General features: G+C 41.1%; 1 protein-coding gene across 3 annotated transcripts; it reads right to left on the reverse strand.

Annotated features, from left to right (window-relative positions):
• Nucleotides 1-4,671: 4,671 nt before the first annotated feature.
• Nucleotides 4,672-16,041, reverse strand: tank (TRAF family member-associated NFKB activator). 3 transcript variants are annotated; one of them, XM_075479738.1, is made up of 9 exons: nucleotides 15,904-16,041; nucleotides 15,566-15,667; nucleotides 12,971-13,112; nucleotides 12,659-12,767; nucleotides 12,455-12,525; nucleotides 11,698-11,756; nucleotides 11,453-11,571; nucleotides 5,721-6,139; nucleotides 4,672-5,087 (listed from the first exon to the last, which is right to left on the reverse strand). In XM_075479738.1, exons 2-9 carry the CDS (start codon nucleotides 15,577-15,579, stop codon nucleotides 4,917-4,919), a joined length of 1,104 nt encoding a protein of 367 aa, XP_075335853.1. In that variant the 5' UTR covers nucleotides 15,580-15,667; nucleotides 15,904-16,041; the 3' UTR covers nucleotides 4,672-4,916. The 3 variants fall into 3 exon arrangements, with proteins under 3 accessions (XP_075335853.1, XP_075335851.1, XP_075335854.1); XM_075479736.1 differs by having other exon boundaries at nucleotides 12,971-13,709; nucleotides 15,542-15,667; XM_075479739.1 differs by lacking the exon at nucleotides 15,566-15,667.
• Nucleotides 16,042-17,624: the final 1,583 nt, after the last annotated feature.

Below are 17,624 nucleotides of genomic sequence, written 5' to 3' on the forward strand. Positions count from 1 at the left end.
TGTTTCTGCAGTACCTGTTAGCCAGCAGCATCTCGGCCCCAATGCAAAGCCACTGCTGCATGTAAGAGGACTCCAAAGACAACCTGAGAGTACCCACTGTGATTTTCACTGGGGATTTTGATATTCACACCTGTGCTAGGTGTTGTTTGGGAGTCTGATAAGCATGTGTGAAACCAGAGGGGTGGCTAGAATGGGAACCTTATTTGAAGGGAAAAATCTTTTCCTGATAAATCTATAATGGAAAGAGCCGTTGTCTTGTATTTTCATGTGTGTAACAATATGAGGGGACAAAGCTAATCATGCACGGTGTATCTTAGATACCAGCCATGTGTCTAATTGAAGCTGTACAGAGCCATATGGCTGTGTGCAAAAAATAGAACTGCCCAATAACTGCATGAAGATTCAAGCAGCATGTGGAAAAATAAAATGTTTCCAATTCCATTGCCAGTTGATTGTTAGTGACAACATAGTTTAGGAACAAGGGGGTTTGTCTCAAAGCTATACCAACAATCCACACAGTGGAAAGTCTGTCCACCAAAATGTCTATGAGCACAATAATCATCTATATATGAAGAAATCACAGACTCCATCATTACAAGATCAGAGGCTGAAAAACAAAGCGTGAGAGTTGCTCCTCCTCTCTCCTTGCTGGTGATGTTCAGAGGCAGCCTGTTACTGGAGGTGTTAATTGGCAAATTCAGTACAAGTCAAGAGCATGTTCCCTGTCGTCCTCGCCCAGCAAGGCTAGGTCATTAAACCGAGAATGGATTCTTTCATGCTGCCTTAACCCTTGAATTGCAAGTTGCAATTCCGCAAACATCCCCACGCTCAATCCCACCCCCATGAGTCAAAGAAGAAAAACAACCTACACTGATTCAACAGTAAAAAGAAAATAAGAGGAGAGTGGCATCTTAGAGCTGGACTTTTAGTTGTGCAGTTACATCCACTTGGCAGCCAAATGTCTTCAAAATATTCAGAAGTTCACAAACACTCCAGCACTCCTTAAGTAAAAATAAAAGTAGTCTGCTAGAGAAGCTGAGCATAATGGGATTTTCAGAACAAATGCATCATCAAAGTCCACTGATCAGTGCTTTTGTGTATTGAACAGACCTCTCATCCTCCTGAAATGTGAGCCTCCTTTGGGGTTCTGGGTGCGATCTCACCACTGCCTCTGTCATCACTTGCTGTGACTGCCAAATATCCGCTCCAGAAATCAGGGCTCACAGACCAGCACTGAAACAAACACAATGGAGAGGGGGGCCGTTCTGAGACTTTACACAAGCAGCGATGGCTTCAACACATTTAATCGAACACAAAGTCAGCTATGCCACTCCTGCACAGAGAGCACATGAGCCCAACGCATGGTAAGACAACTGTGAGGTGATACGCTGGGCTCACAACACCACCAGAGTTGGCATTCTCCATTGCCAACGGTGACCAGTGCACAGACAGCTGAATATGCTTTTCTCCTGAGTTGTTAATTTTCTAAATGACATTGATGTGAAGAGGGCCTTCTAGTCATGTGACCTTCATCCATTTGCTAGCTCTCTGTTTTGTTTTGGTTTGATTACACCTTTTATGATCTCTTTTTCTTCTCCACTTGTGTTATATCTTCTTGGCATTGCCATGGTCGTACAAACATTTGTTAAATATTTGAAAAAATTCATTGGCGAAAGTAATTATTGCAGTGGAATGGTGTCTCTGTTTATTGTCTACAACAATTATAATCCAGTTACTGGCTGACAAAAAAGGTATGCTTGTTTTACAGAGCTGAGCTATTGTAATCATTATTGTTAAAATATACTGTAAGCACTAATTGCATGATATCATTTCATGTCAGAAACCAGACATTCACAAATCTGTTGTTTGAATGAATACAAGGAATTTGGAGCTATTATATATATTACATGGCAAAAAAGGAGCTAAACAGAAGGAAATATTAAAAATAACAAATTACAAAACAATTACGTGAAATCGTGATCAATTTCAGATTCAAGTCAATTCTCACATATAGTAATTGAAACTTTTTAATTAAAGACTAAAAAACAGCATTTTACTTGCATTTGACAAGACTTATCAAAACATATGCCTTGAATCTACTATTAATATCAGTGTAATAAAAGCATCAGATTGTAGCAGGTGCCCAGTGTGACCAAGTTGTTTGGTAACAGTTATCAATGTAACTTGATTTCTGCTTCTGGAGCTACCCTTTTGAGCATAGTTGGATCATGAGCTGCACATTTGATAAGTGAGGTGCATTTTGCAGATTGATCTTAAGTCAAGTCTAATGTTTCAGATAGTTTTGAGCATGTAAGCAAATTTACGGTAAATTCATGTTCTAGTTCCAATGCCATAAACTCACACCCTTTGCATCCTACATCTTTACACATTGTGCATCAGCTCTGCTTGCAGCCGTATGCGATGGTGTTTAATTCACTCTCAACATGGGTGGATGTACTTTACAAAGCATCTAAAAAATACAAAGCTATGAAATATTGAAAAACACTTAAAAGTGCTGATATAGACTGTTTAATATGCAATTGTTTAAAAAATGTATTGATACTTTGAGTATAAAACTGCGCTAAAACAGACTGTTGAATCTCAAGACTTATTCCATAACTTTATATTTATTTGTAAAACTTTTCCACATGTATACTGTGCATTACAGCATAATTACCTCCTATTCCTTCCTGTGCACTTTGAAACTCTCGACACTTAACAATACAATTATCTTACAAGTGAAAGCTGATAACACAGGCGGAGCAGCCTCTGCATAAAATAACCTACAAGCTCGAAAAAGGCTGGGGTACAGTGCCAACAGCGATACTGCAAGTCAGTTTCCTCCCTTTCCTTCCTACTTGGAAATGACTAAAGTCCCCTGAAGCCGGTGACTTCCCTGTCTCCACGAACTCTGCAACACCGACTGGTGGTGCAGAAGCACAGCTGATTAGCATGCAGTAATGATGGTGAGCTGGGCTCCATTGTTCTAACACCTCCCCTCTCCTCCGCACCAATCTGTCACCATTCAGTGGGCTAGAGCTGCCTCAAATGCTTCCCTCCACAAATGAGATGGATAATTAGTTGCCCCTCACGAATGCTGCACTCTTCTCACCCCTGATTGCTTTCACCTTCTTGCTCCTGGCAATTTTGACACCTTGTAATCAGCCTGCTACTTCTCCATCTCAATCCATACCCTTCTCCTTTTTTGTCCACCTTGTTTTTTTTATTTTTTATAGCTCTTAAATATATTTCAAATCTACTAGCCCTTGGGTAAATGTCCCAAGAAAAAGACTTATATTCTACTGAAAATGATAGCGATAACAATGCTTCAGTGCAGGTACAGTCCATATTACTGTATACAGAAGTGAATGAATGTAAGAAAATACACACACACACACACAAAATATCTAGCCGTCAGTACGAGTTTCCTCTTCCAAATAACAACGAATGACAACATAATTATGAGCAAGCAGCTGTTCATGATCCCAGAGAGAAAAGCATGCAGGCTGCACAATGTTCGACTGTTCACAGATTAAGCAGACAGGATCATTAGGGATATGTATTTGCCAAAAAAATCTGAATAAATTCTCCCCCCAGTGTTCATGATGTGATGCAAAATGTAGAATTATGTGGTTTATGTCACTCCAAAATAAACATGCATTATGTTTGACACATTACATTACATCAATATGTAATATTCACCTTTGTATATACACCAAATGGCAAGTATTTTCACTATTCTGTTAAGTGGATGATGTGTTGTATTTAAATAGTGATCCTCTATGTTAGTCTAATGACTCATTAGTTTAGAATGGCTGATAGCATTATAACATCAAATCTTTACACCTTTGTGGACTATTTATAACACGCAGAGAAAGGCTCAACAGCCAAATTCGTTTCAGGATGAAATAGATTCAATTACAAATCAGTCTATTTGGTTTTGGGGTATTTGATTATTGGAAGTGAGTTATAATATTCCGCACTTGTGAAGCGTTACCAGCTCAATGCTGAAGGTCTGCAAGGGCCCCGGAGAACAAAGTGTTTTAACACAAAGCGTCCCCGTTTCCTCAAACATCATCACATCACACTGAGCGGAGAAAATCACTGCAATCTTTGTCAAAGTGTGAATAAATGACGCCAAAGACAGAAGTTGGTGTTGCCTTATAAAAAAGGGAAAAAAGAAAATAGCTTAGTCAATTGACAGCTAATCCAGACTCTAAAATATGTACATTTCACTGAGTTAACAGGCTTTTTAACAGGTTACTGTTAAATGCAATCTGCTATCTCATAATGGATTTTGATGTAAAAAAAAAAAAAAACTTAATGAACACATAGTTTAGGAATCTTTAAACTGATTTCAGAGTTCTCCATTCTTTGAATGATATACAGCTGCTACAAATTATTCCGGCGCAAGGATTCACAGTGGAAGCACCGTAAGGAATTCACCCGAATGATTTGATGCCTAATGTTGGCATTTCTAACACGCAACATATTGTTGTTCTTTGAGGTAACATAAAAGGGGGTAATTATTGCAAATAACTGACAGTGTTTCTTTTTAAGAAAATAGTTTTGCATTATATATGCATAATTTAATGGGCATACTAACCTAGAACAGATTCTTACAAAACATCTTAATGTTAGAAACAATTCAAAGGATAAAAAGTGTCGAAATAGTAAATATTGGTTTATTTGCTCATATATTTCATATGCATCACTGTAAAATCTCTGTGTGATGTTCGAAAAATCAACAAAGGCAACAAAGTGTACCATTTAATTTAATATTAAATAAATGGATTCAAGTCTTATTGCAGTGTCATTTAAAATCCTGTACAGCGCTTGTACTTCATGGCAGGCTGGACTGGACCATGAAAAGTGAAGTAGTCGGGACCTTTGCCCATCAGTCTCTGCTTCCAATGTCACTTATCGTCTTCATTCTTAGGAGAGAAATGCAAATAGAGGTGGCTGTTCATTTGGTCCTGAGGAACCACAGCATGGCAGAAAGCGCATTTATCCGGGCTGCTGCTCGGAGGCGTCTCCGGCTCTGTTCCCACATCAACTGCATCACACAGCCCAGGGCTCCAGATAGACTGCAGAACAAGATTAACCAGAGAAAGCAATGTATTATTTATACTCCAAACAATCTTTACACTCACCCTACTGAGGCGCTCCACCACCAGGCACCTAAGTTGAAGCAGCTGTTGCCTTAAACATTTTTACAAATCCGATGTCCATAGTGTGAACAAATAGAAATAGTCAATATATGTTACAATGAATCTATTCATTCAAAATAACACAACAGCAACTCATAGCATAAATGCCTAAGTAGTTTAAAATCATTTAATGAAAAGTTGGACCAAATTTTAGATCTTAATTTTTATCATTCACAATTTTTTATAAAAGGATTTTATGCACATCAGCAAAAAAAATCCCACAAAACCATCAAACTTGCTTCAGATCAGACTCAGACACGCTCTTCCATCTGGCTCACACTTTCAAGTAAAGATGCCAAATATAACCAGAGCATCCATGCTCAAGTAAAAAAAATGAAGAAAAAAAAAAAAAAGAGGAAGAAGAAATCAGCACACACAGTGATACGGTTCAAGTTTAAGCAAGGGGGGTATTTTTGGACTTCACACTGTTTTATCCCTCCATTAGCAAAGACCAATCAGAAACTGATAATTTGCTACTACTTTTCTCAGACCTTCTCCTGTATTTCTCACCTGCTGAGGTCCTCGCACGCTCTCCCGGGAGGGCGAAGATGATGTTGAGTGGGAGGGGGACGTAGGGTAGACAAAAGGCATTGGCAGTTCCACGGGCTCCTCCTCTGTCAGTGTGGAAGAGACGCTACTTAGAGGCCGCTGCGCAGGCATGGCCAGGACAATGTTTCTCTCTGGAGCACTGTTCAGGAAGTCATATTCACTGTCCGCAGGGGGTGGGAATTTGACACTGAGTTTGGTGAGAGAGTCTACCAATTCCCTGTCCACCTGGCTGGCGCCACGGGATGCAAGAGATGCGGGCAGGTGAGAGATTTCCACCGGTGGCCTTAAAGCCGATGAGAAGGCTGCGTCTGCTGCTGCTGCTTCTGCTTCTGCCTCGGCGGTTCGGTCTGTGCACTGGATGGGCATGGAGAAATGCTGATCTGTCAAACGGCAGAAAGATGTGAGATTTTTTTCCACGGTTATTGCTCTTTCTTTGTTAGTCAGCTTGCTAATGTATTCAAAGTATGGCTAAAAGGACCACTTGGCTTGGTACGACTTGAGAAGTTACACCTGAAATAAACACATAAAGTAATTCAGAAAAAGAAGGAGAAGAAGTAGAAACACTTGAGAATATTTAAATACTGCCCCCGGTATGCAGAGGTATATGAGCCAAAAGAAAAGCCTCTTTAATGGAAGTGAAATGAGTAGTCCACTCTATGGCTCTGGATCTCTGCGCCAGATCTCGGAAGTGAGCTTGGCACAATCAAGACGTTTTAGTTGACAATTAACTTTATTACAAATAGCTTTAATTAACCTATCAATTATCTTCTTATGTCTGTTTTATGCCGCTATTAGCTATGCATAAGTACAACTGGCATTTTTGTCACCTTTTAAGGAAAAAATCCAACAAACTGCTTACTCTTAAGTCTTTAGGCTCTCCTTTGTCATCTGGCATAAAGCCAGTATGCACCCAAAGCGATGCTGTAGTTTTTGGATTTGAGGCTAAATCCGTATCAATGTTATGAGATGCTCACTCAACTGCAGTCAGTCAAATTCTAAATGTTGAGCACCTTCAGATAAATGGCTGGGGCAAGTAAACCATAGCAGGAAAAGGGGGACGCAAGCGGTGAAATGTAGCCCCTTTCACACTGACGAATAACCCGCGTTTAATCCACGAATTTAGCGTGTCCGCTGTTGCGTTCACACTGCCGACCCGGGCTGCCGCGTCAACTCGACTCGCCTTTCGACCCGCGTCGGACCCTAGTCTTTTTGCCGAGACGAGTTTGGTGTGAACGCAATCGACGCGGGTCGGACGTGGGCGTGGCGTGACGTGAGGAGTTTAAAAGACAGAATGGACAGCTGATTCAGAACAACAGCGACAGGTGAGGACAAGTTTTACTCTGTTTTAGCCTACATCAAGTTCGAGACATTTTTTAATATGGCCAACTGAGGAGACAAGGAGGTCCGCGAGCTCCTCAGCCTCCGAGCAGAGGACGTTATTTACCGCCACATTTCGGGGACTATAGTGCTCTTGTATTCTCCGCATATGTTCTTCGGCGGCATCCCACGTTGTAACCATCCACACCCCGTAAAATAACATCTCCATGAACTGCATATACAATTGCAAAAACGAGTCCTCAAGGTGTATTTAACCCTACCTCCGACGCATGGCTTGTGCCTACGTCATTGTACACGCCCAGCATTTTATTTTATGTGTTTCCTCTGCCACTAGGCAACGCCCCCTGAAGTCGGCTTCAGGCGACACGGGTCACTAAAGGGCCGTGTATACTCTCTCAGCAGTGTGTCGTAGTGAGCTTGTCGCAGACACGACGCAGTTATTTTTGATTTATGCCTACTTTTGAAGCGCTGTCTGCGCTATGTTAATCCCACGCCACAACGCAAGAGGGACAATCACGAACAAGCTAGGATTGTGGGTGTTACGGTTACGGAGGTCATTCAACAACAATGGCGACTGGACGAATGCGCACTTTGATTGAGATGCAGCTGATCGATCTAGAAATAGAAGAAATATTGCTACTACTGGAGCTGGCAGAGAGGCGAAAGAATCGTCACGGTTAGCGTCACCATTAGCCGGTTAGCAAACCGGAAATACGCATAGTGTAGAGCGGATGTAGAGTTGACCAATCAGAGGCCTCCTTTCTCTCCTCCCTGCGGCGATGTCTGCGGCGATGTCTGCGGTGAGTTACAATTTTGGGGAGGTGCACCAGAGTGTCTGCGTAAGGGGGGGGCATGTCTGCGTTAACTGCGACACACACGCAGACGACCTGGTTTCCGACCATAAATCAGCCTTAAAGGGCAGATTATAGTTCTGCATCTATCGTCTTGACGTGTTGCTTTGCTCTGGTCGCGAACCACTTTTCATGTTATGGTTCTGCAATCATAACATGACTCTCGCGAGTCGCGAGAACTTTGGTGGGGGGAGTGTATATATTCCGCTGACACGCTGATCCTGGTCAAAACAACAATGGCGCGTCTGCAAGATACTATGGAGATGGATATGGAGTTGCTCGACCTTGAAGAAGAAAGGATTCTGCTATTGGAGTTGGCGAAAAGACGAAGGAGGAAGCGTAGGTGGTCTGTACGCCCGTTGAACCAGACCAGGGAAGAGACTGGGGAGTTTGCTACACTTGTTAAACCCGGAAAAGCACACCGAGGACCAATCACAGCCGCTTTTGTCTGCGCACTTCCGTTGGTGGTCTGCGTGCGTCTGTCGCGTAGTCAGGATTTTTTTGAGGTGCACGAGAACGCGCATTATAGTCAACAGTTGAAACTGCTAAAGATTAAAAAAAAAAAAAACACAATATTCTTTCATGTTTGACACTGTTTAAAAACTTAGTCAGCACACGTCACAGGGCCTCCTCCAAAATATTTGTTCCAGCCACATCACCAATTTGAAACAACCAGCCACTCACCCTGTGTTCAAGATTAATTTGCTAAATTTCTACTGAACATTTAATTTTTTTTGTGGCAAGGTTTTGCTTCTTTGAACAGGCCAATTGTCTGCACCATTTATTCATTCAATCAACTTCCTGAGCATTTAATTCTTGATTCATTATATAGTGGATCATTGTATATTATATCAGCTGTTGTGTTTCAAAACCAGAACACAGGACATGATAAAAATGTATCTGTTCCTTACCATGATGATAACATTAGGTAAGTATGACCTCAAAAGAACAAGAATACATGTCTTATTAAACTCATTATTTGTTTAAGAGTAACTAAGCCAAACTGCAGAAGCTTTATGTGAGAAATGAAGTACATCCTTACTGCTTCCCTGGTAGTTTGGACAGACATATTGATTGACTGATCATCACCACTGTGGGTACCTCTATAAAAGCAGAGGTTTCGGCAGTTTGTTGGTCTGGAGCATTTAGGTGTGTTAACATAATGAAAAGGAGGAGAGACTTCAGCAATGATCCTTAAAAAGCAGTTGTTGCTGCCCATCAATCTGGGAAGCGTTAAAAGAACCTTTCCAAACTATTTGGAGTCCATCGGTCAGCAGGGAGAAAGATTATTCACAAGTGGAAAACATTCCAGACAGTTGCCAATTCTCAGGAGTGGACGTTCCAGCACGTTCACCCCAAAGGTCAGATCGTGCAATGCTCAGAGAAATTGCACAAGAAAATCCCAAGAGCTACATCTCGGACTCTACAGGCCTCAGTTAGCACGTTAAATATTAAAGTTCATGACAGTACAATTAAAAAAAGACTGAACAAGTCGAGCTTGTTTGGAAGGGTTACAGGAGGAGGCCTCTACGCTCTGGGATGAAAAGGGCAGCCCAACTTAGGTTTGTAACGCTGCATCTGAACAAACCACAAGACTCCTGTAACAACTTCCTTTGGACAGAGGAGACCAAGGTGAAGATGTATGGTCATAATGCACGGCAGCACGTTTGGAGAAAAACAAACACAGCATATCAAGTATTAAGCACTGGGATGGAGGGGTGACAATGCTCGAGAACAAAAAGGAAACAAGATGTTGTAAATAATAATGTGAGAAAACCATTATTTCAACTTATTGCCTCTAAAAGATGCTTCTAAAAACTTTTGAATGGGGTGCGTTTTGCGGACCTGGTAATGGAAATGCCTTGGAAATGCAAGGTGTCCCATCTCTTTTAGAACTGTTTAAAAACTTCCACTGATGCATATACGAACTTATAAATGACCGTGAACTTTGGTAGTTCAGAAATTAGCACTAAATACCCGAATTCAAAACTTCTGTACGCTTCAAACAGTTGTCGCGAAAAAAGATGAAGGAAGATTTACAAAAATGATCAAGTGATTTGCAACTGAAGCAAAGAGCCAAAGGTCTCAACAACACAGTTTCAGACAGCAAGGTTAATCCTGATGCTATTTTTGATGGTGCACTCATAACATGGTGAATTGTATGCTTCTCACTCTAAGTGGACACCATTTTAGCAGCGGAGCTGGAGAGATATCCATTCAATTATCAACCAGAAGCAGTAGGACAGTCAGCACCAATGGTAACTTTAACACTAGCCAACTAACAGCAGCAGAAATGCCATGCCACTGTTTGGTGTTTCTATGTGTCAAATTGTAATATCTTCAGTAATATAAGTGTTGAGAGAGTCGACAAGCTGTAAATATTCCCAAAATACCGTAGCCAGCTCTACAAACAGCAGACAAATGTTGTGATCGGCAATTCTGGTGAGTGCTTTGTACATTTTCAGACAATGTAAATGGACTAATCAAAGTATCCGAAAGGCAGTCAAGAAAAAATCTAGTATCATGCAAAAAAAAACCATGGGAACACATTACAAGAACACCAACTGTGAATGAGACAGGAAAACAAATGTATTTTCTGGATGTAAGCGTAGCTCTATGAATGTGTGTCTGGTCTGTCTTGAGAACAGAATGTGTGAAGATGTTTGCCATTATCAATTAATTTATCATTCATCCCTAGATGAGTGGGTCTGCCACAACACGTGGAATAATTACTTTTATTTGTTCTTTTCTGCTGTTGACATTATTCCTAATTTTCATGCTGTGACGCACTGACATTACAGATCGTCCCATACCCAAGCAGTTGTGTGAATGGAAGGGCATGCCCATCCACTAAGTCCACATCAGTTGACATACAAGGAAGCCACGAGTTGGCGTTACCACGAGCAAGAAGGAAAGACAATGAGTTGAGTTGAGTGGAGAGTGAGCAACAGCAGCCAGGCAAGTGGCACAGATAGAGGAGGGGCTCATTTGCATATTCGCAAGTCTGTTCATATCAAATTATGGAAAAAGTTCATGTTACATCCAAGCCATTGTAGGGCACGAAGGGATTGTCTTCATGGTGACGATGAGTGAATACTGCTGATGATAAAAATGTATTATTTATGAAGGGCAATAAGTTTTACAAGTTCAATAAGTGCCTATGAAGGGAGGGTTTTACAAAAGATTCTTTATGTTTATCTATGTTTTACATAAAACGCAGACTTTAACCGCATCTTCCATTCAAACATGGAAAACTTGCTGGAGCAAACATCCAGCATTTATCAGTAGAATTATTAAATGTATTATTATATTCAGAGGTCAGCTATGGCTCAAAGGTGCAATCATGGGTCCATCTTATGAAAAAAAAAAACACAAAACGAATAAGCTGTTACAACACATAACATTTTTTTTAAAATTCATTCCATTTTTGTAGGAATCTATAACAAGGAAAAAAATATATTAAATACTTGGATTCAGAATGCACAAAACAAGGACATATATTACCGTTTGATGCATCATTTCCTCCATGGAACCTTTTCAGGTGATCTTTTTGTCTTCTGGTTAGAGACTGGATCTGTCTGAATTTGCCTTGAATTGCTTCAAATGCCTCCAGCATGTCCTTACTGTCGAATAAATGAACGAAGAGACAAACAAATAAATAAACACTGAAGAAATAAATAAATTATTTAACTATAGTGTCCATGATTGAAAATAAAAAAAAGAGAAAGCTTGCAAGGAGAGACACATACTAGTCAACGCTGATGTTGACGGGCAAATTAGGAGCAACAGCAACAGTGGCCGTAGTCTCCTGAAAAAAGACACATTGAATTTGTAGTGATCATTAACAACAATTATCAAAGGGCATGTTGGTGATACGTGTGCACTTTTATTTATACATCACAAGTGAAAAATGTTTCCTGGTTGGTTGAGCAGTAACAGCTAAGCTTAAGCTGCTGTAGTGCCCAGCCATATTATCCTCTAGCACCATCTGGTGAAGTTAAAGTGGACACAACGCGCGTGGTTACATTTACAGCAGCACTGCAGGCCACATCCAACAAATCTGCAGATAATGATCTAGTGGTGGAGAAAGTTGGAGAAAAATTTTGGATTTCCCTCTTTGTCAGCGTACTTCTTGAGGTGAGCAGAAGCAGAATATCTTACAACTATCCTGAAAGGGACTTTCAACAAAGGATCATAAATACTGGCAAATACTGAACAGCAAATGCTCTCCTCTGATAGGTTCTCAGAGGAGGCAATGCTTGAGAATAACATTGTGGATCACTTATGGCCTACAAAACTGTCGGAACTTGGTGGTTATTTCTCCCGAAATTGGGCAAAAGCGTGATGTGTTCCTGTAACATCATTTTACACAGAAGCAGGCGATTTAAGCAGAAGTACTGTCAACTTCTATGTGTGCGAGAGGAAGCTGTTATTTACTGGATCCACATCCTTAATTTCAAGAAGACATGAAGGGAGCTCTGAGAGTTTGTGTAACTGTGAGCATACCGGGTACTGTGTTTTCCTATAAGTGCTGGCTCCTTCCAGGACATGATTGCAGGGCTCACATTTCATCTCCTCTAAGAATCCAATATAATAAAAATCGACAGTGTGACATATCGCCAAACAAAACAGGTTCACTATCAATTGTGTTGCAATTGGTGCACATCGTCACGATACTGTAGAGAGATCGTGTAAGCACGTCTCACTGACCTGATTGTTGCCTCGTTGCCGACAACTTAGCTTCAAGTTCAGAAATCAACTGCTGCTGGTCTTCTATCTGCTTCTGAAGTTCCTGAGTGTATCGCTCATAATATTCAGTCTGTGAACAAATAGCTTATGTTATTTTTCTGGCACCAGTAAACCGACACACACGCAAACAAGGCAGAGGAGTAAACACATTTTAAGCGACTTGAGTCTCTCGTGAAAAGCTGGCGACGCCAAGCTGCTCTTTGGCGTATCTTTCGCGCTACAATGGCAAAGCCGGGCTCGTTTCACGGAGAGTTGCTCTGCTTGTGTAGTTACCATTTTCTGCAGCTCCCTCTTAGCATTGTCCTTTTCGATGGAGACCTGGCGATAAGCTTCAAAAGCTTTGTTGAGCTGGTCTCCAATGTTCCTTTCCATGCCTTGTGCTCCACGATCATCACTGACACGGCAGACATGAGCCCTGCAAGTGAAATTTGAAGATGTTTTGCAGCTTAACCACAGCAGAATCTCAACGCACCCAGGGAAAACATCCCTAAGCATCCCTTTGAGAGGCTTTTTTTTAAAGATCGTGCAGGTGATGCGATTTTTTTGCAAGTTTTATCATGTTTCAAGTAACAGCAAAAGAGCCAGTAAATATCTAAATCGCTGCTGAATTGTTTGCCTTGTTGACACAAGAAGGGAACCCAATGCCAAAAACTGTGTCGAGCCCGATTGTGCAATCTTCAGAATAATCTGTCGATTACTGTGAACACTGGCAAATTTAGTGGAATGAAACTTTTCAAACTCACATTTCAAGCATGGAGGCCTCGTTCTAGTTCAAGTGAAACAAAAGTACTGTACAGGAAATCAATGACAAATCGTTTATGTCACGTCATGTCATGTGTATGCACTGTAATATATCATGCACAAAAAAACAATGATACAGTCCTTAGATGTTTTTGCTTTCTAGCTCGTATTGATTATCAAACAACACTGGGTAGTTTAGAGACATATAGCTACAGCTTTGTAATACACTGTTGTAACAAATGGCACCAATGTGTTGAAAAGATGCTTAACCCTTTAGGCGCCAAGATTGTTTTTTGAAAATACTGGATTTTGACATTAATATTTCAAAAGCTGGTGGCTGAAAGGGGGTTAAAGATAGATGCCTACTGTACATTAGAAAAATGTTGCCCATGATCCATAGTTTATGTGGGGCATGAAATTATTGATCTAATTTGCATATTATGACGTCATCAGGTGGCAGCCATTTTGAATCTCATTATGTTCAGGAAATATTGGAATTGAGTGATTATGAACTTGTTTTTTTAAAACTTTTTTTTTCTTTTTGTCTTTTTATCATCATCTATAATGATCAGGGAACAGGAAAGCAACAATAAAACAGAATAATGTAGTAAAATATTACTATATCATCATTACCATATAGTAGGAAAACACATTCGAAAAGTTGCCTATATTTTTTCAGGAAATGGTGGATATTGACTTGATGTTTGAACTTATTTTCATTTTTCTGTCTTTTACCATCATTCATAAGGAGGAAACCAACAATAAAACAGGCGAAAGTGGTAAAATACTGTCATCATTACCATAGGGTAGGAAAACATGCAAGAAGTGGAAGACATTGAACTGATTTTTTTTTTTTTTTTTTTAACCTGTTCAACCTTATTCATAATGATCAGCAATGAGGAATACAATAATAAAACAAGTGGTAAAATGTCATCATATAGCAGAAACACACACTAAAACAGGTGACAACACATGAGAGGACAGATACTGGCGCGCATAACGATTTGTCTCCGTTGTAAGGAGGTTCCAAAAGTCGTCAGTGAGAAAGAGGGAGAGAAAACCTAAGGGGGAAGCATTTGCCAAGTCATCCTCACCCAAAAAACCAACAGGCTCACTAAATGACTTCATCCAGTCCTCATATTCTTCCTCTCTCGGCAAATGCACCCAGCCACTATCATCGGTGACATCTCTGCCAACATGTCGTCTCCCCCTCCCACGCACACGAGGAGTGCAGCGGCTACTCGCCGCGGTGCCACCCACTGGACGGCTAATGCTATGGGCTCTCACGCCCCTGCTGCCACGACCAACACCTCTCCTACGGACACTACGGCCACGCTCGCCACTGCCACCCACCCCGTAAAAGCCAGATAAAGGGACAGAAGGAGTGTGTGTTTGTGCTTGAACATTTTGTGATCCGATGTCAGGATCATTGCGCTGGCGGACAGGTGCGCCGCGGCTAGCCGCACCACCGGGGGCTGGGTGGAGAGCGCGCATGCTAGCGACAGCAGACCCACTTCTCCCACCCCTGATTCCTCGACCAACACCTCTACGGACACTGCGACCGCGTTCCCCACTACCACCCACTCCATTGAGGTTGGATAACGGCACCGAATGAGTTGGAGTGTGTTCTTGGAGAACAGCCTCGCTTCGCATGCCGGCACCATTGCCTGGGGAAGTTTCACCGTGGGAAGCATGAGCGCTCGTCCGATCCTCATCCTCAAGAGGTAAAAACTCTCCTTCGGAGTCGGAATCGGCAAATAGCATGCTCAATACTTCCACACGGTTCAACTTCTTACAAGCCATGGTGTAAAAACTCAGTAATAGTTCGCTGACAATAAAAATTCGACTCGCACGTCTGCTCTGAATCACTGCGTCTGTGTCTGAGCCAGCGCGGCTTTTTTGCACTGTCTTATAAAGACAATGTGAACTACAAAATGACTACAAAATGACGTGAGCTTGGTCTTGTTTGAAAGGGTAACATGTTTGCCAACTAGTGGTAGGAAGACTGAACACCTTAAAGCCCGTTTATTTGATCTACAGACTGTTTTGTTTATGCTGACGTCATGTCGCAATTCTGCGACTTTGGCGGTTAGAGGGTTAAACAGAGAGAGGCTGAGACAGTCTTACCAAGAGCTCTTCATGAATTATTGAGCGATCTCAATGGCAAAAGACACAGTAACAGTTACTATCTGTCAGTGGCTCCACTCGCCAACAGCTCCTGCATGAGTACTACAGTACAGCCCACAGGCTGAGTTAGAAAATGATAAAAAATAAAATACAAAAAACACTAACGCTGCCGGAACACCGCAGTGAGGCATTTTAAAGTGTCATTTAAAAAAAAAAAACAGTTCACACAGTTCCGTGTTCTATTCAATGTATCTGGGCTTCTACAGCTCATTCAGCCGGTGTTGAGTAAGAACTCCTCAGATCCGTCTACTTCGCCGCCAGTGTGAGCGTCCTCTTACCTTCATTCGCGTTACTGTTTAAAGTCGAATTTGTTGGTCGACACACCACCGCAGCGTCGTCTCCTGATGTTCAGAGGAAAAGTTACGGTCTCGCGCCGGAGAGGATATGGCAATGTAGTTTTTCTCTTTTTCTTTTTTTTTTTTCGTTTTTTTTTTTTTTTAACATAGCCTAGTTGAGTTGGGAACTTCCCTCGGGGAATCCCCCCGTTCTGTAGACTTCCGCCTTTGCTCCATCCGGGCCAATCAGCGTGGAGCTCAGAGGAGAGCAGGGTGGTTAGCTGGTTGAGGGTTCTTCCAGCCAACGCGTCTGCAAACCCACTGCTGTGCTGTGAAAATTGTCCCCAAACCTGAGTTATGCTGTGCTCATTTTACTTTGCAAAACTTTCTTATCATCTCGAACGTTTTAAGCCAATTCTGTCGAAAGAACTACAGCTTTCTTTAATGGAAATGAAGCTGTAACAAACATGTCCGTTTCATGTTGGCAAATAATTTGCCTTTGGCCCTGTGTTGTAATGACTATCAAACACCAGTTTATTTAGATGGTTTTATGAGCATGACGCTCTTAAAAATGACAAGATCACATGCTATGCAAGTCTGCCGGGCCTGCTTGAGCTGATATTACTTACTGTTCATCAAATGTGAAATGAATGAAATCGCCAGTTGATACGCAGAAAATTTGGGATTTTGGGAGGCTGTGGGGGTCAGCTTTGGAAACAGGTGAAGCACATGTAAAACACTTTAATTCACAACTCGACTCTGCACTGAATGAAATAAAAAGACATTAAGACAAACAAACACATTTAAAATTAAGAGTGGATGTACAAATATACGTGTATACACATTCAGATAAACACGTGTGTCGTGCACAGTCATAAATAAACATTGATTTACACTCATTCACAGTTAAGCTCAGAAAACTACCAATGCAACATTTTATTTAGATTTATTTACACATTTTCCTTCCAGACGTACCCTTTGGTTCCCATTAAAATTCCCATTAAATCCAAATTTGTCATGACAATGAATAAGTTTGGGTTCAAATGTGTATCCAGTATGATGGAAATGATGCGCAACTCTAGAGTCAAGAATACATGTGCAAGTGGGTGCAGTGCTCTGCTGATATTATAATCAATGTCCATCCTGTCCAACCCAACTACGGTCTCACAAATAATAGAAATCTGCAGCGTTTTATGCATTTTTATGACTGCACATGGTTTATCTATCTGTTAAATCTATCTGTGCCTTAACTTATCTGTGCCACTTCTGACCTTGTTCAAATTCACCCATGATCCAATCAAACAAATGCTAGCACTGAAAGAACATCCAGTAGATGGCATCTAAGAGTGACTTTTTGAGATGAAGCTTTTTAGCGGCTCGAGTAATTGAACTCACTGTGTAGACGTAATTCATGCTCTTTCCTCTCAAGCTGTATGCACTATTGTTTCACCTTTTGTACTGTACTAATATATAAGTAGATTTTACAGTCTTTTCTATCAACGCCCAACTTTCTAACGCAACAGTATATTAGATAACCTTTGCCTTTTTTTGCTGGACATACTTCTTTTGTGTGAAAGAAATAAGGCATTTCTAAGCTTCGTTGTAACAACACGTCTTTTAGTTTTTGTATTTCTTTTACACTGGGAAGATGTGCACGTTGTACTATTAGAGTTAACAAATTGACTCAGGCTCAGGCTATACCTGATTTACTCCAAAAGTGTTTA

Source organism: Odontesthes bonariensis, chromosome 12, assembly GCF_027942865.1.
Source record: "Odontesthes bonariensis isolate fOdoBon6 chromosome 12, fOdoBon6.hap1, whole genome shotgun sequence".
NCBI lineage: Eukaryota > Metazoa > Chordata > Actinopteri > Atheriniformes > Atherinopsidae > Odontesthes > Odontesthes bonariensis.